The 23,625-nt window shown below is 53.7% G+C and overlaps 3 protein-coding genes and 1 pseudogene across 6 annotated transcripts in view; 3 read left to right on the top strand and 1 right to left on the bottom strand.

Moving 5' to 3' along the window:
- Positions 1–177: 177 nt before the first annotated feature.
- LOC138999741 (eukaryotic translation initiation factor 4E type 2 pseudogene) lies at positions 178–4,747 on the top strand (annotated as a pseudogene).
- Positions 4,748–8,110: 3,363 nt separating this feature from the next.
- On the top strand, positions 8,111–8,992 carry LOC139000309 (putative uncharacterized protein FLJ46214). The gene is made up of 2 exons (XM_070402548.1): positions 8,111–8,146; positions 8,435–8,992. Exons 1-2 carry the CDS (start codon positions 8,111–8,113, stop codon positions 8,990–8,992), a joined length of 594 nt encoding a protein of 197 aa, XP_070258649.1.
- LOC139000380 (caspase recruitment domain-containing protein 14-like) lies at positions 8,937–21,925 on the top strand. 2 transcript variants are annotated; one of them, XM_070402606.1, is made up of 5 exons: positions 8,937–9,127; positions 13,302–13,479; positions 13,562–14,065; positions 17,363–17,569; positions 20,590–21,925. In XM_070402606.1, exons 3-4 carry the CDS (start codon positions 14,042–14,044, stop codon positions 17,561–17,563), a joined length of 225 nt encoding a protein of 74 aa, XP_070258707.1. In that variant the 5' UTR covers positions 8,937–9,127; positions 13,302–13,479; positions 13,562–14,041; the 3' UTR covers positions 17,564–17,569; positions 20,590–21,925. The 2 variants fall into 2 exon arrangements, 1 of the variants encoding a protein (XP_070258707.1); XR_011469573.1 differs by lacking the exon at positions 8,937–9,127 and adding an exon at positions 12,479–12,758.
- The window catches only part of LOC139000376 (zinc finger protein 211-like), a 30,693-nt gene continuing 23,111 nt past the window's right edge, over positions 16,044–23,625 (bottom strand). For 2 of the 3 annotated variants that reach the window (XR_011469571.1, XM_070402604.1), the window contains 5 exons: positions 20,782–20,985; positions 19,144–19,353; positions 18,485–18,548; positions 17,077–17,584; positions 16,044–16,835 (listed from right to left, as the gene is read on the bottom strand). Coding sequence is in view for 1 of the 3 variants with exons in the window: in XM_070402604.1 (XP_070258705.1) it covers positions 19,347–19,353; positions 20,782–20,985 (211 nt within the window). In the remaining 2 variants the exon portion in view is untranslated. Of the gene's footprint in view, positions 16,836–17,076; positions 17,585–18,484; positions 18,549–19,143; positions 19,354–20,781; positions 21,188–23,625 lie in introns of those variants that run through there. The other variant, XR_011469572.1, reaches the window with a different exon arrangement.

Below are 23,625 nucleotides of genomic sequence, written 5' to 3'. Positions count from 1 at the left end.
AAGGTCCAGGGTGAGCTTCTAGTCAAGTGCAGGTGCCCAGGTTGCAGGCTCAATCCCATGTGGGGACTGCAGGAGGTAGCCAGTCAATCATTCTCTCATCATTGATGTTTCTCTCTCTCTACCTCTCCCTTCCTCTCTGAAATCAATAAAAATATATTTAAAAATAGTTTAATTTATTTTACTAAATTGATAAACATATTTAATTGATTTTTAAAATAGTTTTATTGATTTCATAAACCAATGGTCAGTAAACTGTGGCTCGCGAGACACATGCAGCTCTCTGGCCCCTTGAGTGTGGTTCTTCCACAATATATAGCATATGTGGACGTGCATGTACAGTGCAATTGAGACTTCTTGGCCCATGCACAGAATTAGGTTTTTGGCCTGGGCGAGTCTAATTTGAAGAAGTACTGTTGGTATCTGGCTCTGTTGCATAATGAGTTTGCCGACCACTATACATAGACCAAAGGAGGTGGAGACAGAGAGAGAAAAACAATGATAGCCAGGCGAAGGGGCTCAGTCGACCTATGAACCAGGAGGTCACAGTTCCATTTTCCCTCAGGGCACATGCATGAGCCCCTGCTAGATCACCAGGTGGGGCTTGCAGGAGGTAGCTTATCACTAATTCTCTTTCATCGTTGATGTTTCTATCTGCCTGACTCTTTCCCTTCCTCTGTGAAATCAATTAAAAATTAAAGAAAATTGAGTCCATTGTCTTAAAAAAAGAAAAGAAACATCAAAGATGAGAGGGAATCACTGATCACTGCTTCCTCCATACCCTACTGGGGATGGAACCTACAATCCGGGCATGTGCTCTGACTGGGAATCTAACCAAGGACCCTTTGTCACAGGTTGAAGCTCAAGCACTGGCTCATACCAGCTGGGTGATTCATTACTTTTTAAATGCTATGCCCTGTGCAATGAACATTTTTAATTTTAACCTGCACTACCAACATTCTCCATTACTTTCAGAACACCAGTCATTTGATCCTGCACTAAGCCCTTGCTTTGTCCTCTTCTGCATTTTCCTTGTCTCCTGTCATGGAGGTTCTTGCGATGGAACATTTCTCTCAGGAAGGCCAGAGGGCACCTGGTTGGGCAGGGTGTTTAAAAAGAGTACCAAAGCCAATGCAGCAGGAAATAAATGAGCAGTGATCAGACACCCTTTGCCCTGGATCAGGCGTCCTAGATTTGAATTTCAATTCTCTGTTATCACTGAGACTTACAATGACATAACCCCTTCTGCTGGTCTAAGTCAGTTTCCTCCTGTGAAAAACAAGTATGAGGTATGTCCCCATGCCAGAGCTATTGGAGAAGGTCCAGTGGTAAGGTGTCTACTTGTGTAACCAGCTGTGCCTGCAGCCTGCCTTGGCTCCAGCAACTTCTGCAGAGACCTTCCCAGGCAGGCACTCATCACTCCCCCAATGCCCGCAAGCACCTTTGTCTTCGGGTGAATTTTAGTGAGAAATGGGACCTATAAAAAGCTGCTGACTCTGCTGCAGGGAGGCAGGTGCTGTGCCACTCAGGTCTCATTGTGGTGCGTCCCATATCAAATTGCTGAAAAAGTTCAGTGTCAGAGAAATGAAGTCAGCTCCCCAAGTTTACACCAAAGACAGGAAGGAAGGGTATGTAAGAATTTAGCCTTAAAAGTAGCTTATCGAGGCAGTAGCGACAGCGAGAGGATGAGTAACAAGTTTGACGCATTGAAAGATGATGACAGTGGTGACCATGATCAGAATGAAGAAAACAGCACAAAGAAAGATGGTGAGAAGGAAAAAATGGAACAGGACAAAAGTCAGAACAGCAGCAAGAGGAAGGCTGTTTTCCTGGGACCAGCAGAGCATCCTTGCAGTACAACTACACTTTCTGGTACTCCAGGAGAACCCCCTGCCTTCCCACCAGCTCACAGAGCTATGAACAGTATATCAAACAGATTGGCACCTTTTCTTCTGATGATGCAAATAAAAATGGTGGCAAGTGGATTAGTCAGCTGCGGAAGGGATTGGCATTGCGTTGCTGGGAGAATCTCATCCTGGCCATGTCGGGGGAACAGTTCATGGTTGGGGAGGTCTGTGGGGCTGTAGTCTCTGTCCGGTTTCAGGAGGACATTATTTCAATATGGAATAAGACTGCCAGCGACCAAGCAACCACAGCCCAAATCCGGGATATGCTTTAGCGAGTGCTTAATCTACCTCCCAACACCATTATGGAATACAAAACCCACACTGACAGCATCAAAATGCCAGGCAGGCTGGGCCCCCAAAGGCTCCTTTTTCAAAACCTCTGGAAGCCGCGGTTGAATGTGCCATGACCTTCTCCCTCTCTGGATGGCACCATCATTGAAGCTGGCATCATTGGAGTCTCTTGTTCCATTGGCGTGCTACCTGGAAGATTCTTCTGTCCTGGAAAAGAGGAATTGGACATGCAGCAGCTACTGCAACAGCTGAGATCACTTAATAAATGGTGCTAACCTAAAAAAAAAAAAGTAGCTTATCTTGTTCTGCAGTTTGAACAGAGGAGATTTTGAATTAGAGGAGCCAGTAATTTTGGGGTTTAATTAGCAAGTGCTTCTCATAAATTGTGGAAGGTCACAGAAAAGAAACAGAAAGACCTCCTTGTCCTTACAAATACGTTGACCACTTTTAGAACCTAAGGCTTTATTGACCTGAAGAGTGAATACTTCTAGGAGACCAAATAAAGGGACACCAGCGGTACTGGGGGCATTGTGTTCAGGAGGATGTCAGCAATGGGTCCCAAAGAAATTACACCACTCAGTGATTTTTCTCCTGACCCCATAGGTTTTAACACCACAGTATGGACAAAAGTGATGGTATAGTAAATATAGCAAGCTCAGGTAGCCTGGCATCACATGGTGAATCCTACAAACTCAGGCCAAAAGTAACCATCTATGATGGTTTGAAGTTAGAACCAATGGAGAGGAGACCAAGATGGCGGCGTAGGTAAACACCGGAGACCGCTGCCGCAAACAACCATTTCAAAAATACAACTAAAAGACGGAACGGACATCACCCAGAACCACAGGAAGGCTGGCTGAAGAGAGACTCTACAACTAGAAGGAAAGAGAACAGCAAATCGAGGCTCAGAGGCGGCGCAGTGTGGAAAATACAAAGGTACCGAGGTGCGCGCGCAAAGCGGGCTGGTGGCTGAGGGCGCGGTTGTCGTTTTCTGTCGGGAGTGAGTCTCAGACTCTGGGCTCCAGATCCGGGCGAGTCTCTAGGGACCCAGACTCAAACGGGAGAAGCAGGATTATCCGGCATCAGTTGGAACCTGAGGGCAGCTTTCTCTCCGAGGTTTGCAGCGGCTGCCGGGGTTCTGAGAAGCAGAGCCTCTGGGAACGGGACTGAGCGTGGCCATAACTGCTCCCTCCGCCCGCCCTGTTGATCCTGCCCCGCCCAAACCCTGCGCACAGCCATTTGCCGATCGCCTCAGGCAAAGGCTGGATTAGCGCCTCCCCAGAAGGCAGACGTTTTCCATACAGCTGATTCCTATAGCCAGTCGGCCTGGTGGTCAAATCCCTCTAGTGTTAACTACAACAATTAAGGCTTGGCTAGAACAAGACTGTGCACAGAGACCACAAGGGGGTGCACCAAGAAAGCATAAAAGATGCGGAGACAAAAAAACATGACAGAAATGGAGGATATGGAGCTAAGAATCGCAATTTTGAGGGCTTGCCATAAATTTGTGCAGAGCCTCACGAAAACTAATGAGACCCTCGATGCTACGCTAAAGAAATTAGAAAGTAAGCATACACGGACTGAAATTAAGAATATTATACCCAATAGCAGACCAGAGGAGCACAATAATCAAACCAAAGATTCGACAAAAAACACCCAATTGGAAAAGCAAAATGAAAAAAGAATCCGAAAGTGTGAAGATAGTGTAAGGAGCCTCTGGGACAGCTTTAAGCGGACTAATATCAGAATTATTGGAGTGCCAGAAGATGAGAGACAGCAAGATATTGAAAACCTATTTCAAGAAATAATGGCAGAAAACTTGCCCCATCTGGAGAAAGAAATGGACTTACAGGTCCAAGAAGCGCAGAGAACCCCAAACAAAAGGAATCCAAAGAGGACCACACCAAGACACATCATAATTAAAATGCCAAGAGCAAAAGACAAAGAGAAAATCTTAAAAGCAGCAAGAGAAAGAGGCTCAATTACCTACAAGGGAATACCCATACGACTGTCAGCTGATTTCTCAACAGAAACTATGATGGTTTGAAGTTAGAACTTTTTAAGGAAAAGCAAGTCACAGGGGTAGTTATGCCCTATCCTCCTTTTTTTTTTTTTTTTTTCAAAGTTCAATCTTTACCTTATTGAGCTTGTCTATTGTCTTTTTGCATCTAGAATACATATCTTTGAATTTTCTGGAAAATTTCCTTTTTTAACAGACTCCTAAGGGCGCAATCTCCAAACACCGAAGACCTCAGGTCCGCAATTATTGTTGTTGTGTCAAATATTAAGTGTTAACTGTTGGAGAACATTTTAAAAAGAAGTTTTTGTCAATTTTTTTAATTTTTAATTTAATCACAGAGATTTCCCTCCTCATTCCCCCCACTCTAATTTATCCCCAGTGAATTTCACGTAACCCCCTTATGTCTTTTCCTTTGAGACTAATGTATAAAAAAGGTGCAAAACTGCCATTCTCCTGAGCATTACACAATCTATTGTTATTTTGCTTCCTGGGAAATATTGCTAACTTGGGTAAAATAAACTTAGAAAAAGTCTCCACAGGTTTGGACATTTTCTTACAACACCACCAAAAGCAATTGACTCATGTGAAGCAGGAGAACGTTACATGGAGGGGTATCAGCATTTCCAGGGACACAACTGACAGAAGACAGATTTATAAACACAAATGTAGAGCAGACCCAGGACCCAGCAAGCTAGAGCTTTCCCCTTGCTTTCGGAGAATAGAAGAAAATACTCAAGGCTCAGGTGACTTTGTTTTTATTGTGTGGGTGCATGTGTTTTTAATCCTTACCTGAGGACATTACTTTTTACCCTTCCCCACTATCTCTCTAAGATTCTGCAGTAATTTCATGCTTCAATGTCTCTGAATCCACTCCATCAGTATCTTGTTCATTAGATTCCAAATGTGAGTGTGATCAAGTGATACTGTCTTTCTCTGACTGACTTATTTCACGTAGCTTCATGCTCTCCAGGTCCCTCCATACTGTGTGAAACAGTAAAGATTCTTCTTTTTTATTGCTGCATAGTATTCTATGGTGTAAATATACCACTGTTTTTTATCCACTCATCTACTGATGGGTACCTAGGCAGTTTCCAGACCTTTCCTATTGTAAATTGTGCTTCTATGAACAGAGGGGTGCATACTGTCTACTTGATTGTTTCAGGTTACTTAGGATATATTCCTAGAAGTAGAATCACTGGATCAAATGGCAGTTTCATACTAAATTTTTTGCAAAAACTGCAAACTGATTTCCATAATGGCTGTAGCAGTTTGCATTCCCACCAGCAGTGATCTGGGTTCCCTTTTTTCCACATCCTCCCCAGCACTTGTGCTTTGTTTATTTGCTGATGGCAGCCATTCTGACAGTGGTGAGGTGATAACTAATTGTTGCTTTAATTTGCATCTCTCTGATGATCAGTCACTTTGAGCATTTTTCGCTTGTCTCTTGGCCATCTTATCCACACTGCAGTCCAGGCAGAGCTGACACTTTGGATGGCATCAAAAGCAGATGCTCTTAAGTATGAGTGTCTGTTTTGTGACCTTAACTTTGTATAATGGATTCAATGGAGGCAGGTTAAGGCCGTTAGAGACTTGATGAACCTCCCCCAGCTACATATGGCCTGAAGGAGACAGGAGCCAAAAGTCATGAATGAACAAACAATGCCTGCCATTCAGAAAGAGCAGGTCCTGTAAGAAAGATATGCAAAACCAGCCACGCACGTGCTTGAGAAAGAAACTTGCCCCAGACACCACCTCCCCTGAAGGCGCTAGAGGACACTTAACATACTTGGTGTATTTTGGGCTATTTGCCCCTAAATGCACTCCTGGAGTCAACTGGGAAATACCAGATCCTGGACTTGGAGCGGAGAAACTACATTACCCAGAAGGTCACTCATGGCATGCCCCCAGGCTGAGCCAATGGGGGCTCAGAGAAGGCATTTCCATTTGCTCACTTCTGTAGTGCGAGACTCATAGTCCGCCTGGCGGGGTTTTGTCTCAGGTTTTCGTCTCATTCGCTTAGGATTTCCTGGTCGCACAGTCCCGGGGAGAAGGCCGGAGAGTGGTGCTCCCTGCCACACAGCCCATGGTCGGAGCCTCCAGTGATGCTCACAGCTCACACCTGGGATTGAACCTCGGAGTCGCCACCCGGACCTACGCCAGGGCCGGGACAGGGACCGCCATTCCTGCAGCGGCTTCTACTCCCGCTGCTCCCGCCCGGTTCTGCCCACAAAGTGCAATGGCAGGGCCCGGCTGAGGTGAGTTCCTGTCTCTCAGGGGCCCTCACCGACTCCATATGCTGAAGTGGACAGCCCGGGTGCGGGCGCCTGTCCCGTCCTGCAGCTCAGTCCCGCGTGGAGGCCCGTGAGGAAGGCGGAGGGGAGAGAGGAGTGTTGTGGCTTCTGAGGACACAGCAAGTTCAGGGCAGAGAGGACAGGGGTGACTTGCATCTGAAGTTCCCTGAGGATCTGGGCTGTGAGAAAAGTCCCCGGGACCTGGTGTGGGGACTTAAAGGTGAAGAACAAATCCACCGTTGGCTTTGTCTTGGAGGCAGGATCTAGGAGACTGCAGTGGTGCTGCTTTTGAGGCAGAGTCACTGCATTGTTATTAGCCTGCCGTATAGTGTTAACGGACCTCCAACTATTTGTGTGAATGTCTGTCTATATCGCAATATTCGCTTTATTGTGCTGATCATAGCCGAACCCACAATATCTCCAAGGGATTCCTTCATATGGTTTGCAAGTATTTTCTTCTGTTCTCTAGATTGCCTTTCATTTCAGTTTGTTTATTGCTGTTGTGCAGTGAAGACGCTATTTTTCTTTATTTGTTGCAGTGTGGACTGTTTATTTTTTCTATTTTGTGTGGTGGTTGGTGTCGCATTCAGAAAATTATGTCCAAAACAAACCTCCAGCCAGAACCGGTTTGGCTCAGTGGATAGAGCGTGGGCCTTCGGACTGAAAGGTCCCAGGTTCGATTCCGGTCAAGGGCATGTACCTGGGTTGCGGGCACATCCCCAGTAGGGAGTGTGCAGGAGGCAGCTGATCCATGTTTCTCTCTCATCGATGTTTCTAACTCTCTATCTCTCTCCCTTCCTCTCTGTAAAAAATCAATAAAATATATTTAAAAAATAATAAAAAAAAAACCTCCAAAACTTTTTCTCTAGGTTGTCCTGAGGAGTTTTAAGTTTTAGCGCTGATATGTAATTCTGTCCTGCAGGTTGAGTTAAATTTCCTTTTTTACAGACTCCTAAGGGCACAATCTCCAAACATAGAAGACCTCAGAGCTACAATTATTATTGTTGTTGTGTTAAATATTAACTCTTAACTATTGGAGAACATTTTTAAATAAATCTTTTTTTTTTTTTTTACTTTTTAATCCCAGAGATTACCCTCCTCATTCCCCCCTATTTTTTTGCAAAAACACCAAACTGATTTCCACAATGACTGTAGCAGTTTGCATTGCCACCAGCAGTGAACTGGGTTCCCTTTTTTCCACATCCTCCCCAGCAATTGTCGTTTGTTTATTTGCTGATGGCAGCCATTCTGACAGTGGTGGGGTGACACCCAATTGTTGATTTAATTTGCATTTCTCTGATGATTAGCCGCTTTGAGCGTTTATTCGCATGTCTCTTGGCCATCTTATCCACACTGCAGCCCAGGCAGAGCTGACACTTCCCGGTGGCAGCAGAAGCAGATGCTCTTAAGTATGAGTGTCTGTTTTGTGACAGAAACTTTGTATCATGGATTCAATGGAGGCAGGTTAGACCGAGTGAGAGACGTCGAACGTGGGCGTCACGTCCACTTCCTTGCTGATCTCGAATTCCACTTGGGTCACGTCTTCCTGTTTGAGCAGCCGCTTCCGCGCCAACCCGGAGTTCGCCACCGTGGCGGCGGCCGCCATGATCCCGCGGCCGCTGAGAGCGGAGCGCGCGCGCGTAGGTGGCGTCACGCGGAAACACGACCCCGCGTAGTCGCCGCCGGCAGGAACTGACGTCACCGCGCGTGCGCCGAAGCCACGCCTCGGGAGGGAACGAGAGCTTCTCGTCACGTGATAGGAGGAGGGCGCTGCGGCTCTTGCAGGATCGGGCCCCTCGGTGGGTCTCGCGAGCGGCGGGGCCTCGCTCATTGGGCACAAAAAACGGCGGAGGCGGCTAGCGTGTCGGAGCGGGAGCTTTGTGCTGAGGCGACTCTGGCTTCTTCACGCTCCGCGTCGGTCGCGCCAGGGCGTCCTGCTCGGGCGTGAGGACCGAGGCGGGTCCTCAAGGTGTGAGGCCGCCGGGCGCAACGTGGGAGACGCGTTTTCACTGGTGCACGACGGGAACCCCACCTGCACAGCATCCGCCTTTGAGAACCTGGACTCGGCGCTGGTGGGGCGGCCTGTGTTCACAAAACCCCGTGGGAAAGCCCCCTCGGGGCCGAGGGTGGAGACGGCCTCGCCTGTGGCCGCGCACCGGGCTCCTCCGCTCCCGCCCGGGACCCCGGACCCACCGCCCGAACGGACCAGGACGCGCCGTCGTCGGCCCGCAGCTCGCTCTTCCTGCCCCGCGGAGTTGACCCAGAGGCATGGCTCCCCGTGGCCAGCGGTGCCCAGCGCTGCCCCGTCTTTAACACACAAATCAAACCAGACGGCCAAGAGACGCTCTCAACGGGATTTACAGGCGCCCACCGACCAGAGCTCCACTCCGCTGCCCCCTGCGCTGCCCTCGTCCGCAGTTGGGACTCAGAGAGAGGCCGAGCGTGTCGGTGAACGCCGTTTCCTTTCCCACTGGCAGGAAGCGTGAGGAGCCCAGCACCCAGGGGCCGCCCGGCACCCATCCGGGAACAGCTTAAGCAAGACGACAGGCAGTGACACCAGGCGAAGACCACCCTGATGCACAGCGTTTACAGGGGCCCACAGCGGGCAGCGGGCGGCCAAGGTGAGCAGCCAGGGGACCGTGAGAGGCCGCTTGCCACCGGGAGCTGGTCAGGCTCAGCCCCGACAACCGACCCCATGACAGACCCCAGTGCCCTGCACCCCGCGTGTCAGGCTCGGGTGCGGAGACCAGGGCCGTGAGAGGCCGCTTGCCACCGGGAGCTGGGCAGGCTCAGCCCAGATGGGGGCGACAGCAGACAACGCGCTTCCCCCATTACAGAACACCAGAACGCTCTATTTAACTTAGGTTTTGTTTGTGTGTGTGTGTGTTTAACGTATTTCCTATTGATTTCAGTGAGGAAAGGAGAGGGAGAGAGAGAAACATCAGTGATGAGAGAGTCATCGCGTGGCCACCTCCTTCACGCCCCACCCGGGGGATCGAGCCCGCAACTCAGGCATGTGCCCTTGACCGGAATCGAACCCGGGACCCTCCAGTCCCCAGGCCAACACTCCATCCACTGAGCCAAACCAACTAGGGCCAGACTTAGGTTTTAAGTGAGACAACGGGGATTGCGGAGGCTGCGCTGGGACTCGAAACAGGAAAATTCCCGGCAACGCTGCAAATAAGAGTCCAGGCCTCAGCCCCGGGGACCCCAGTCCAGGCAGCAAGCGGGATCCCCTAGAGGCTCCACCCCCACCCCTTGTGTCCCATCAGAGTTGCCAGATTATGTAACCGGACAATCAAGGGCACTAGGCTGCCTGTCACTACCTGAGCCAGTTAAGCAGGGACAGGATTGAATCACATGAGTGTATATTCCAGTCCTGCTGGCAGCCTGAAGAGCAGCAGGGCATCCACCTGCTCTGCCCCCACCATAAGCCCGCTGCTTATACTGGGTAGAAGGACAGAGATTACATGGGGAAGTAGCCAAAGGGGAAGTTGACAGGTAATGGGGGCTGGAGATTTGCAAAGGCCTGTGAGTCTTGAAAGGGCTCAGTGATAATAAGCAAAGGGCTGCGGGTCTTCAAAAGGCTAGTGATTCTGGTTCCTGCAACAAGGCTGCTAATCTTTCCAGGATAATAGGCAGCTCCCTGAGGGGGAGGATGGGCTGCATCTCCCAGCCAGGTGAGAATGTGCCTGCCTTAATCAACAAAATCACAGTTAACAGCATGAACCCACATTTCTTATAGTTGGTCCCCAATATTCTATTTCTGCCCCTATCAGGTTCACCCACTAAACCAGGCACTCGTGCAGTGGGCCCTAACAGGTGCACACCAGCAAGTACATGAGGGCTTAGTTCTCATGACACCCTGCTGGCAGCATATGTCCCAGCTGGCGTGGCTCAGTGGTTGAGCCACAGTTTGATTCTTGGTCAGGGCACGTGCCTGGGTTTGGGGCTCCATCCCCAGTAGGAGGCGTGCAGAAGGCAGACATCGATGTTTCTATCCCTCTTCCTTTCTAAAAATCAGTAAAAACATACTTTAAAAAAATCCGTGCAACCCTTACAAGAGAATTGACCTGATAATAAGCACGCCATGCAAGGATGCAGGTACTAATCGCATGTTAAGTATTTGCAAAGATGGATCTCTTAGATGTTAAGTGAAATAGAACTATGAGGTCTTAGGTCTTCTCCCTCCACGGAGGCGTCTCCTGGGAGGGAGGGTGCACACACTGTTTTGTAGGCCGTGCTCTGGGGCTGAGTTGTAAAAACACGGATCTGGAAGACAGTATAAGGAAAGCACGTGACATCTCAGTGATTTGCATACTGGTTTTATGGTGAAGACCAGGTGTGCCTGGATGTCCAGGGGAGGAGAGGGCAGGCGGCCGTCCAGGAGCTTCCGGAGCTGAGGCCAGAGCCATGGGAAGGCAGGACCAGCCTGCGGCCATACCCTGCGGCCCTGCCTCTTCCCCTGGGCCTGTGCTGGACTGGGGGTTAGACCAGGAGTGGGGAATGCTATTTGGTCTGCTCCTGCCATGGCATTATGGGTGAGTTAATGAAGTATTTGACCAAACACAGCAGGCTGATATTTAAGTTGGTGATTTTGTATGACCTGAGAATTATGTTAGAAATAGCCAAACAGCCCTAACCGGTTTGGCTCAGTGGATAGAGTGTCAGCCTGCGGACTCAAGGGTCCCAGGTTCGATTCTGGTCAAGGGCATGTACCTTGGTTGCAGGCACATCCCCAGTAGGAAGTGTGCAGGAGGCAGCTGATCGATGTTTATCTCTCATCGATGTTTCTAACTCTCTCTCCCTCTGCCTTCCTCTCTGTAAAAAATCAATAAAAAATATTAAAATAAAAAATAATAATAAGAAAAAGAAATAGCCAAACAGCCGTTGGCAGGAGAAAGGTTCCCACCCCTGGTGTGGATGGTCATGATGGCTCGTCTTGTCCTGGGCAGCAGGAGGCTTGGGTGCGGGGCTCCTGGGTTGGCCTGGGTTCCTGGGAGTCCTCACTGTATACCTTGATGTCCTGGGTCAGAGGGGCTGTCCCCAAAGAGAGCCTTCCTGCCAGAAACCCCACACAAAACCTGGTTCTCAGTGGCAGACACTTCCTTTCCAGGTGCGACTGTCTCCCACCCACTCGCCTGGCGGGGCACCTGATGAGGTCCTGAGCCCGGCCTGACCCTGTCCGACTGGCACCCAGCATCCGGGCACCAGACGTGCATGGAGATCTCCGGTGCTGGATTGGGTGGTGGGCAGAATGGACAGCAGAGCGCTGCCCTCCCAGGGCCGTGTTCCAGAAAAGGGCAATTTCGACAAAGCCTGCAAAGCAGTCAGAGGATTGCAGTTCCTATAGCTACCGCGATGCCACTGAAATGAGGCAAGTGGGAGAGCTGGTGGGTTACTGACACGGTGGTGGCGGGAAGAAGGTGCCATCCGAGTTGTGAGAGGAGGTGGCCCTGGGAACACCCTGGGGGGAGTGTTCTAGGAAGAAGGAACAGGGAGTTTGAAGGCCCCCCACATGGGCAGGGGATTGGCACCATCAAGGCATGGAAAGCAGGTAGCTGTGGCATCATGAATGCAGTGTGGTGTGGGAGGGAGGAGTGTGAGCAGAGACCGACGAGGAGAGGTCTACAGATGATGAAGTGGAGTTGAAGTGCATCATGGTTGCCTTAGTGGCCACTTAAGGATGGTCTTTCTTTGAGGTGAGAGGAGCCAGAATGCCCTATGATGGAAGATGACCTGGTTCTACACAAGAAAGACAAGAATTCTTGTCCTTTGGGGGTGACAGGCTCTCAGTGGGATGCAGGCAAGAAACCAACAAGGAATTAGAATGCACAATATGCCAGGAGTCATGGGTCCAATATAGAGAAATGGGAAAGCGGGAGGGCGGAGGTTGGGGGGTGGGGGTGTTAGATAGAATGGCCTGAGTAGGCCTCTCTGGGAAGGGAGTCCTGAGGAAGGTGAGGGGAAGGACATTGCAGGCAGAGGGAACTGCAAGTGCAAAGGTCCTGGGGCAGGAGTGTGCCCGGCGCATCAGATAGCAGGGAGACCCTGTGTGTGGAGCAGGTGAGTGGAGATGAGGTCAGTGGGCCTCGTGCCCAGGTCATGGTAGGACTGGGGGGCCTGTTAGCCAAAGTGAATGACATGACCGGAGCACCCCCTTTCACAGGACCGCCGCTTTGTCTGCGGTGCTGAGAACTGGCCCTGGGGGCCATGGGAGGAGGCAGCTCGGAAATTGTTACAGGGGTCCAGGTAGGTGATGACCAGGGCAGAGCCGTGCAGGTGTCCAGCAGTTGAGTCTTTTTGGATATACATTAACGTAGGAGAACCAAGACTGTAATCCAGCCCAGTGGTGTGACTCAGAGTTTGAGCGTCAACCTAAAAACAGGAGGTCACGGTTCAATTCCCGGTCAGGGCGCATGCCCGGGTTGTGGGCTCGATTCCCAGTGTGGAGCGTGCAGGAGGCAGCCAGTAAATGATTCTCATCATTGATGTTTCTATCTTTCTCTGAAATTAAAAAAAAAAAAAGACCATCATCCAAATCTAAGTAGTGACCATCTAATGGTGATTCTAGAGGATCCCCTGGAATTGCTTAGAGCAAGCATGTCAAATGCGGCCCACAACGAATATTTTGGGGGCTCAGCCAGTATAACAGTATGCAAGAAACGTTTTAATAAAAATTTCATATCTTAATTTTTACAATACCCTGTTATACATAATGATTAATAACAAACTACAACATTCGCTAATGACTGATTACTGTAATCGTGATGCATTCATTTCCTTTATGCGCAGGCACACCATTTCCCTCCACTAATATCAGAAGTGAATATTTTAGTAGCCGATGGCCACGTCATTAGTCCTGGACTGACTTTTTTGGTGTACGCAACAGGAAATATTTCGCTCTCGGAAAACAAGAAAAATAGGTTTATTTGCATTACGCTTATTAATTTGTGCAGTTATCCAGTGTCTGGTAAGTAAATGTTTAAGAAAAAATATTAATTTTTATTAAAATGTTCTATTATTTTATGTTAACGATCACTCATTCATTTCAGCCCTTTGTTTTCAGCGTGTCTCTATCGGAATAAACCTACTTTGCAAAGAAAATTGAAGCTTTTGTTTTTTTGTGGCCACATCCACTTGCACCTTGTTTGTTTGGCCCGTGTTGGCCTGTGAGTGTGACATGCTTGGCTTAGAGACTTCCGGACTAATGGTGAGGACAGAAGAGGCTGCAGAATGAGTCCTGATGGTGCCAGGACGTCATCGGAGGGATTTATCATGAACCAGGCCGGCTGTTCACAAGCGGAGAGCATCTCCCCCACGCTGAGGCCAGATGCGCAGGCAGTTTCCGGAAGCGTCCCATGGCTCTTGCAACTCCGCACACAGCCCTGCTGTGAGACTGTCCCGGGGCTCAGTGATGCGTGCAGGCTCATGAGAGGCGTCGGCCAGGCGGGCTTGCCTGTCAGACCCGCTCGCCTGCTGCTGTTCAGCCCAGATCGCCCCAGCGTTCCTTCTGCAGGACCAGGAAGCGCAGCATGGAGCCGGTCCGCGGAGAACAGGTCAGCACTGGGGAGGGCGGCAGGCCCGAAGGGGGTCTGAGAGCTGTCCTGGGGGGGAGGGGAGGGTCTCCCTCCCGAGGGGGGTGGAGCCTGTGTGGGGCCGTTGTGTTTGGTTAAGTGCGTGGGGGCTCTCTGGCTCAGCTCCACCTTCCAGGAGGACAGTGTGGGTCGGGAGGGAGGAAGGATGCTCTGTTTTGGACTCTGATGTCCGCTTTGGTGCCCCAGGAGGAAAGAGAAAGGAAGAAGGGAGGTTTCTAGGTTTAGGTGTAAGGCGAGGAGGACCAGCTGCCTCATGTGTGGCTGCTTTAAAAACAAACCATTTTCGGCTCATTTTGTGAGGCACAGACCGTGTCTGCTCATTCTGCCCTTCCCCGCTCGGCTGGTTTCACATGTTGGTGATCCAGGATCTTTGAGTCAGACACGGTGGGAGGCGGCTGCACTCACATGTGCACCATCTGGCTGTCATCTGGAACAGCGGTCGCCAACCTTGCGGACCTCATGGGCCAGTGGTCCGCAGACACCGGCTGGCGACCACTGCTCTGGAAGGCATGAGGGCAGCCCTGATGCCTGTGCTGTGCGAGAGGCATCCCGGAGTCCCAGGGAGCAGGGATGCAGGAAGTAGCAGAGGGAAGGGGCAGCGGCAGGGGGCACTCAGCTTCCTGGGCAGAGCACAGTGGCTCCCAGCGCACCCCCCCTCCCCCGCCCGAGGACTGAGCCTGGTGGCCCTCCTGCGTGTGTCTGGGTCTCTCCTCTTTCCATGAGAACACCTGTTGTAGAGCGCTTCAGGCTCGACTTCATGACCTCATCTTAACCTGGTTATGTCTGCTACGACCTATTTCCTAAAAGGTCACACTCACAGGTGTTGGGGGGTTAGGACAGTCAGGGTGCCTGCAGGCCCTGCCTGGGCCGAGAGGAAGAAGAAAGACAGGGGAGGCTGGTGGTCAGGGCGGCTGGCCTAAGGGAGGCAGGGCCAGGCCAGGCCCCAGGAGTGTCTCCCCACCTCCCTAGCCTGCATCCTGTCCAGGGGGCCACGGCAGGGGAATGGTCGCTGGCAGCTCTGGGGCCTTTCTGTTTGTAAAAAACAGCTTGATTGGGGTCCGATCTATATGCTGCACAGCTCGCCGTGTGAGGAGCGCAGCGCAGTGGCGTCTAACAATCCAGCCACATGGGGCCAGCACATCAGCCTTAGGACATTTCATCCTAAAAAGAAACCACGAGTACTTCAGCCACCTCAGCCCTCTCCTCAGAGGCCAGGAGCCAAAGTCAGGGGTCTGCAGGGCCGGCTCCCTCCGAGAGCCTGCCTGCTCTGAGCTCCTGATGCTGCCAGCAGCCCTCGGCCTGGGCTGTCACCTGGCCCCTCCCTGGGTGTCTGGGTCTCTCCTTGTCCCATGAGGACACCTGTCATTTAGGGCTTAAGGCTCGACCCAATGACCTCAGCTGTTGCGACCTATTTCCAAAAGGCCACACTCACAGGTGTTGAGGGGTTAGGACTTCAACATATCTTTTGGGGGGACACCACCGAACCCACAACATCCTGGTTCATGAGCATCCATGGACCATCCCCTGCAGAAATGGAATGCGCTGCCCAGGTGCAGTGAGACAGACCTACTCGAGGGCCGGGGCCTGTGGGGGGCTGTGGGGGGCTGTCCGAGGAGGAGGGCTCTGCAGCGGCCATTCCCATCTTCCTTGGTTTACACGCTGACGTGCTCTGCTGTTGGAGCTTGTTCACTGCACACACCTCTCAGGAGGCATTCGGCTCCAGCCAGACAGCTTGTCATCGCGTGAAAAGGACCAGATCACAGGGTTCTCGGGTCCAGGGCAAACACTCTCACCTGTGCCCACCTGTGCACGAGGACTTCATGCACAAGTGTGATGAGAAAAAGAAACAACGTAATGCGCAGCCATAGGACCATCAGGACATCTCCGTGCTTTCTTCCTATCACTGAATCAGCCTGCAGTCAAGGTGTATGTAGCCAGACTTATATTTTTGATATTTATTTTATATATTTAAATGCCATTTACCAAAGAAAAATCAACCAAAAAAAATGAGTTCTCGTGTCACCTCTGACACGTGTGTCATAGGTTCGCCATCACTGCCCCAACCCCTGCTGAGGGCGGTGCCCTGTCCAGCGGATGCTGTTGTCTGCAGTGAGTTCACAGTGGAGATGCTGGGTGCGAGGTGGCTGTTCCATAGTCACGCCAAGTGCTATGTGTTTTGTCACCTTGTTGTCCAGGCAGGAGGGGGAGAGGGGGCAGAGGGACTGAGCGCAGGATTCTGAAGTCCAGGAAGGAGGCGCGGGCACTGCCGTTTGCAGGCTGTTTTCTATGCTTGGGACAGTCCACAGCTCACAGCATTTTAGAATGAGTTACAAGGATTAATAGGCTAAAGGCCTTGTGCCCGGGGAACGCAGTGTGGCCACGGTGGTTCCAGAGCAGAGTGGGGGTGCTCCGGGTGGGAGTGGGAGGAGCCCCCTGAGGTGCTCCCAGCACAAGGGCGGGGGGAACTGACGGGGTTGTGACTGCTTCAGGCACTAGATCCACACAGACTGGAGCTGGGACCCAGCCAGGATCTGCCCAGGCCCTGCAGCTCAGCCCTCAGGGGCCTGGCCATCTCATCCCCCCAATACACACACCAGCCGAGGGGTGTGGCCTTGACTGCTCACCTGCAAGAGCGTCCTAGTTTTATGGCGTCTCCAATGCGCGTTTACAGCGCTGCACCCAGGTGTCTCAGTGCCAGGGTCCTGGGCTGCGGAAAGCGACAGGGTCCACCCTGCTGAGGACAAGCAGTGGCTTTCTGTGCGAATCCCAGCCCCCGGCCTGCTTCCCACTGATGGATGTGGGCCCTGGGCACTGCCTCGGTGCCAGCTCGTCCAGCCTCAGGGCTGCCCGGAGACATTACCGCCACAGGCGCACTGCTGTCTCCCTACGCACATCTGTGCTGCGGCCACAGGAGAGTCCAGGGGTTCGCTCCCTCCTGCGCCCCCCTGCGGAGGATAGTGGTCTAGACCCACCTCCTAGGCCAGTGCTGGTCTGGCCAGGCAGCAGCCTGTGTGTCAGAGGCAGATCCGTGTCCCAAGAGCCAGAGAAGCCAGGTCTTTGCTCTGCCCCTGGTGCCGTGGGTGTCCCTCCCGCCGGTCACAGGACACCAGGGCCGGGCTGGTGTCATCGTCCTCGCTGGGGGTCCTCTCCTTCCCTGCCTGTCCGTGGGGAGGATGGGTGGAAGCGTGGAAGCGGAAGGCCTTGGGGCCGGGAGCCCTGCACTGACAGCCCTCCGCCACCGCCCTTTCCGTCCTCCAGGTGGCGGAGCTGCACCGCACGCACTCCTCGCTGGCAGCCCTGGACGAGGAGACGCTGTGGGAGATGACGGAGAGCCACCGCCCCAGGATCGTGCGCAGCACCTGCCCCGGCCGCCTCACCCCCTACCTGCGCCATGCTGAGGTGCTGGTCCACCTGGCCGAGGAGGTGCTGCACAGCCCCGGTTCACCAACTCGGCCATGAGAGTTGGTGAGCTTGGTGAGCCTGCGAGGGGGGGGGGTGGGGGGGGGGACATTGACGGGCCGCTCTAATAAACGACCACAAAATCGGTGGCCAGGGACGGCAGAACTGGGTTCTCTCAGTTTGGTGGCTGAAGATCTGAAGTTAAGGTGTGGGCGGGGCCCCCTCCGGTGGCTCCAGGGGAGGACCCTTCCTGCCTCTTCCAGCTTCTGGTGGCCCCGCTCCAGCCTCTGCCTGATCTACATGCCCTCTCTGCGTCTCCCTCTCCCTCTCTCTCCTGACACTTGTCCTTGGACAGACCCCCCCGCTCGCGGGTGACACCAATTACACCTGCAAAGACCCTTCCTCCAAGTCAGGTCCCACTGGCCGGCTCCAGGCAGACACTCTTGGGGGCCAGCCCACCTGTTCCAGCCCAACTGACTGTGTTTATTCATTGAAAGCCGGGAAGTTCATAGCATCACCATATCAGCTTCTTAGGAGAATTGAGTCAGTTTCTAAGATACTTGTCTCAAAGCCCGGTCAGGGCCGGGCGGTGGAGAGCCGGCGGTGGGCGGTAGCTTCTGACAGGATACTTTCTGCCGGTTGCCTTATGGATGGGGCACTGAGTGTCCTATGTGGGGAGGACACCATGTCCCCGCCCTCAGAGGGAGTAATGGGTGCAGATGGCCAGGCAGTGGGGTGCAGGGCACAACCAAGAAAGCACATCCAGCACCTCTGCTGGCGCTGGAGGAACCTGCAGGCCGGGTGCCCTGTGGGGCCCAGGGGAAGGTGTGCAGGGCCCACGGGACTCGCAGGGAGACCCCCTCAGATCAGTAGCCCACACCCTCCCAACAGGACCCCTAGCCAGCCCCCACCCCTGCCAGCCCAGGGAGGAAGGAGACAGGGCCCCCCGACAGGGCCCGGGCCAGGACCCGGCGGCCTCACCTTGCGGGCGGAGCTGCTCTGCTGAGCCAGGTCCTGCAGGAGGGTGATGAGCAGCTGCTGTGCCCTGGGAGGAGGAGACACAGCTGCCAGGAGGCTCCACACCCCCTGCCCAGCGGCGCCTCTGAAACCCTGCATGCCCGCAGCCCACCAGAGGTGCCCACTGATGTCCCGGGTGTGAGCCTGGGTGGGACATGGCTCCAGGCCTCCCTGCACTGCTGAGCTGAGCGGTACCACCCGATACCACGTGTACCAGCAGCTGGTACACGGGTCCCGGCAGGCGGATGTTGCTGGGGGGAGGGGGCCGGCCCTGCCACATCTGTCCCGGGAGGTGGGACTTTGTGCTAAAATTAACACAGTCCTGAACACACCAGGTGACTGGTGAGTCCACCTCCTGGGGACACTTGGTTTCCACAGGTCGGGGCCAGCATGAGGCCAGGGAGCTGCTCAGGCCGTGGTGCCAGGCAGCCCCCAGCAGCGGGACCCCCCCCCCCCCCCCCGCCCCAGGTCGCAGCGCTGAGGCTGGAAACGCTGGCCCCGAAAGCTCTAGAACCAAGGTCCACCATTTTCACAAACAAACCCTGTCCACCTGGGGTGGCACATGGGGATTCCACTTGGGCAGTGTCCCCTTCCCAAGAGGTGGCCGTCCGACAGCCGCTCACCATGCATAGGTGGGGATGGTGCCGCCCTCTGTGTCCCAGTGCTGTAAGGGCCCACCTGGAACATGGTGTACGTGACATGCAGGGTGTTGCCGCAGTGCACCGGCAGCTCCCTCTCTGTCCTCCCCTCCAGGGCCAGGTTGACACGGATGTAGAAGGAGTCCCCTGAGGTGGTCACTTTGGCCTCCAGGTCCTGGACCAGCTTCTTATAACCTGGTGAGAGAGGACAGGTCAGCCCAGGCCATGACCCACAGGGGGAAGGTTCTGGAATGTGAAAGGAGGAGGGACAGAAGGTACCGCCCCAAAGTCTCGGAAGCCATCCTGGTGCCAGAGTCAGTGGGTGGGAGGTCCAGGCTGCCTTGGGGGCCTCTGCAGACCGGGGGTGTGGCCTGGCTCTGGGGTAGGCCATGGTGGCTGGGGCAGGCACAGCCACGGCTTAGAGTTGGGACTGGGCAGCTGGGCAGGTCCTGAGAGGGGAGCTTCTGGGGGAGGGAGGGAGTGTGTACCCTCCGTGTTGACCTTCACAGACAGGCAGCAGAAACCGTCCACCCTGCGAAGAAGACTCACGGCCTGCTCCAGGGTCATGCCCTGCAGGATGGCCTTGAAAAAGGGCTCTGTGGCCTCACAGTCCACATGGGGGCAAACCACCAGGGCGGGCGCTATCGACCAGGTTCGGCGGAGTCTGAGCACAGATCTGCACTCACCGCCCACGCCTATCAGGGCCTCTGTCCCAGGCCCTGAACCAGGGCATCTGCATTTAGCTCCTCCAAGCCACACACCTTCCCACCCTGAGTCAACCACCACCGCCTTCCCAACCGCATGCTGAGAGCACCACCCAGGACCCAGTGTCTGCTCTCCAAAATGGACCTTTGTTCTAGAGCAGTGATGGCGAACCTTTTGAGCTCGGCGTGTCAGCATTTTGAAAAACCCTAACTTAACTCTGGTGCCGTGTCACATACAGAAATGTTTTGATATTTGCAACCATAGTAAAACAAAGACATATTTTTGATATTTATTTTATATATTTAAATGCCATTTAACAAAGAAAAATCAAACCAAAAAAAATGAGTCCTTGTGTCACCTCTGACATGCTTGTCATAGGTTCGCCATCACTGTTCTAGAGCTTTCTAGATCACAGGTTCTTGGCATTGGGACTACTGACATTTGGAGCTGGGTCACTCTGCTGTGGGGCCGCCCGGGCCCTGTAGGATGTTAGCGGCATCCCCGGCCCCGCTTGTGAAAGCTCCTGGCTCTCACTGTCCCTCCATTCACTCCCTCGCTGCCTCACGCCGAGGACACTTTGTAAGGAGAATGAGCACGTGCCTCTTACAATTGTTAAAAATTGTTTAAAAGCTTAACGTTCTACTTTCAGTAACATCAAAGTCCCCTCCCTGCTACTGTACTCACTTAATGGTAATTAGTCATGTTGAACATTTATGTTTTCTGCAGCATCATCACTAATATTTCACAACAAAAAGTTTTAAAAGTGGTGAACCTCACGTTCTGTGTATTTGAACAACAGGCGTGCATGTACGCGCGTTCTGTGAATTTAAACACACAGACGTGCGCGCACACGCACACGCACGGGAGCTGACAATGAGGCCGCTGTTCAAACAGCAGCAGCAGAGCCCTGAACCTCACCGTGACGATCTGGGTGCCTGGGCGCAAGGCCATCTCCTCGGCCGCCGAGCCAGGGGTGACGCGGTGGATGAAGATGCCTTGAGGTTCCCGCCGATGACACTCATCTGCTCCAGCAGTGCGTCCCCCTGGAAGGCCAGCACCGTGACCTGGCTCAGGAGCTTCCGGGCCAGCCGCTGCTGCTGCCGCCGCCACACGGGGACACTGCTGGAGGAAGGGGCCACGGAGCTCGTGTGCAGCCCAGCTCTGGCACTCTCCACCCCCCTTCCTGCCATGACAGCCTCAAAAAGGCTGCCGCCTGCCCACAGCCCTCACTCTGCCACCTGCTGGCCCGGCCCCCCTCCGCTCACCTGGCTGAGACAGAGGCCCCTGGAGATCAGCTGTGGGCCGCTCTCAGACTCCAGGAGGCCTAGGCAGAAACAAAGGCTCCGACACCAGCCGGCTGCCCTAGAGGCCACACGCTACCTCAGTGCCCTCAGCCACCTCGGCTGAGGCTGACCTCCTCCTCCTCCTCCTTCCTGCTGAGACCTTGACTCATCTCCCCCACACGGGAGGAGCTGGCGGAGCTGCACCTGCCTGGGTCTGGCCTCCACTTTGTGAAACTGAATGTTGCCCACATTTTATGAGATGGGGAAGCTAGAATCCACTTCCACCTTCATCCAAACAGTCAAATCTGGTGGAATCCGGGCCCGCCTTTCTGCATGAGTGCCTGCCACCCGCATCGGCTGCTCCTGCTTACCCCAGGCCATGCCAGCTGCTGGCTGCGGAGACCTCGAGTTGGCAGTCCTAGGCCTCGATGTCTCTGGGGGTCCCTGTTAGGTCAGAGAGAGCCCAGGACCGGATACATGCAGACATGTGATCAGACAATGGACCCTCCCTGGAATTTCTGACAGATCAGCGTGCCAGACACAGAAACCGGCTTCTCCCTGAATCCACAATGACTCCCACACAGATACTGACTCCTTCCTGAGTATCCTGCTAACCCCCTGTGGCGGAAACTTCCTCAGTTCATGACCTCTCCCCTCACTCAATCGCAGTATAAAACAAAGCCCCCCCTCAATAAGGGTGCGAATCCACTGGCCTTGTCTTTGGGGTCCGTGGGTCGCCCGGGGGCGCAGAATAAAACCTTTCTTTTTCTTTCTTTTTTGATTGACTCAGTTCTCTTTATTTCCTACGCCACCTTCCTGAGCCACCTAACATGTGGTGCCTTGAAACCGAGGTGGCATGAGCACCTCATTTGGCCATCCCTCCACGGCTCAGGATGCCTGCCTCTCCCTCCTCGTGGCCCAGGACCCATCAGGACCTCATTTCTTCAGCTCAGCAACGTTTCCCAGTTTGGCAACATCAGCGGTGAGTCCTGCCCCGCCCCCGTGTCCGTTCCCTGTGGCCGCCCACCGGCCAGCGTCTCTGTCCATAAAATGCGGCCGCATCAGAGACTGCCTTTCCGGACCCTTTCAGTAAGGTTCCTCTGGACCTCTGGAGGTAGTGGAGACGTCCCTACCTCCCCCGGTCCCTCCACCCGTCCGTAGCATGGGTCAAATTGCTAAGACGCTGGCCTTTGGCCCCACTACAGGCCACAGGCATCGAGCACGGGGAATCCAAATTCCAAAATTGATCCGAGCACACCTCTAGGGTGCCTGCCTGCCAACCTGGCTAAACACTAGGCCTGACCCGGACCTGCGTCCTATTTCTATAACGTAGCATGGCCTCAGCATGAAAATGGGACCTTGACTTTACTGTCCGTACCGATCTCAGTCATTTCTGCCAGCGAACTGGGAAATGTGCCCAAGTCTCTCTCTCTCTCTTTCTCCACCCCGTCTGTGTCCCCGTCCCTTCCCCCAAAGTTCCTTCTGCCTCCTCTCCTTGCCCTGGGCTGTGGCCGCGCTGTGCTGTGTACCGCCGAGACTGCGGTGTGTGTGGTATGTGTGTGGGGGTGGGTTCATGTGCTATGTGTGGGGAGCAGCGAAGGCACTGCCATCGTCCCTGCGTCCTCCCACCCGTCCTCCACCAGAGACCATTGCAAACTCCCCCGGCAAAAGCTGCCCGTTCTCCCACCGGCCTCATGCCCCTGTCCGTCCACACCCTCTCCTCCTCCCTCCCTGCTGGACCCTCCTCCAGCCACGCCTTCTCCACCATTACCTAGTGACCCCGCCTCCCCTCTTCCACCTGCCCACCACGGCCGCTGCCTCTACCTCCGCAGCCACTGCAGGAGCTGGAAACTCAAGTCACCCTGCCCCCACCCCTGCCTGCTTCCCCAGTCAGTACACACAGGCGTCTGCAGGTCCCACCTTCCTTCTGTCCCTCCCCCCCTCTGCCCCGCCCCCGGGAGGTTGCGGCGTTCCCCCTGTGCGCTCCTGTTCATTCTAACCACCCACCTCGCCCCGTGCGCTCTCCGCCAAATCTCCGGCAATTACATTCACAGGTGGCCGGCCAGTTCCCTTTGCAAGAGGTTGCAGCTGTAAAGGATTTTATCCGGGTAGCCATTCTCTCTCACTCTGACCTTCCTCAAATTGAAAAAGGCCTCGGCTCTTTCTCTTCAGACCCTCTTAACCAGCAGCCGCCTTCTCCCCTATCCCTGAGAGCCCAAGTCCTGAGAACGTTAGCTCCAAAACAGCCTCTTCTATTTCTGCACCCATTCTACCCCTGAGGGAGGCAGCAGGGACTGAGGACATAGTCTGAATCTATGCCCCCACTCTCTACGTCCAGCCTCACAGATTAATAGCCCTCAGACCCCAATCCGAGATCGACTGAACACGGCCTTTAAGGTTAATGCCCGTGAGGAGGAGGCACAGTCGGAATGGGAGGCCTGCCCTCAACAGAAGGTAGACCTGCAGATTCACGCCTTAG

This window comes from Myotis yumanensis, unplaced genomic scaffold, assembly GCF_028538775.1.
Source record: "Myotis yumanensis isolate MYYU_CA2020_CCGP unplaced genomic scaffold, mMyoYum1.0.hap1 SCAF_23, whole genome shotgun sequence".
In the NCBI taxonomy this organism is placed as follows: domain Eukaryota; kingdom Metazoa; phylum Chordata; class Mammalia; order Chiroptera; family Vespertilionidae; genus Myotis; species Myotis yumanensis.
The sequence above is the reverse complement of the archived record's forward strand: the minus strand, read 5'-3'. Positions and strand labels throughout refer to the sequence as shown.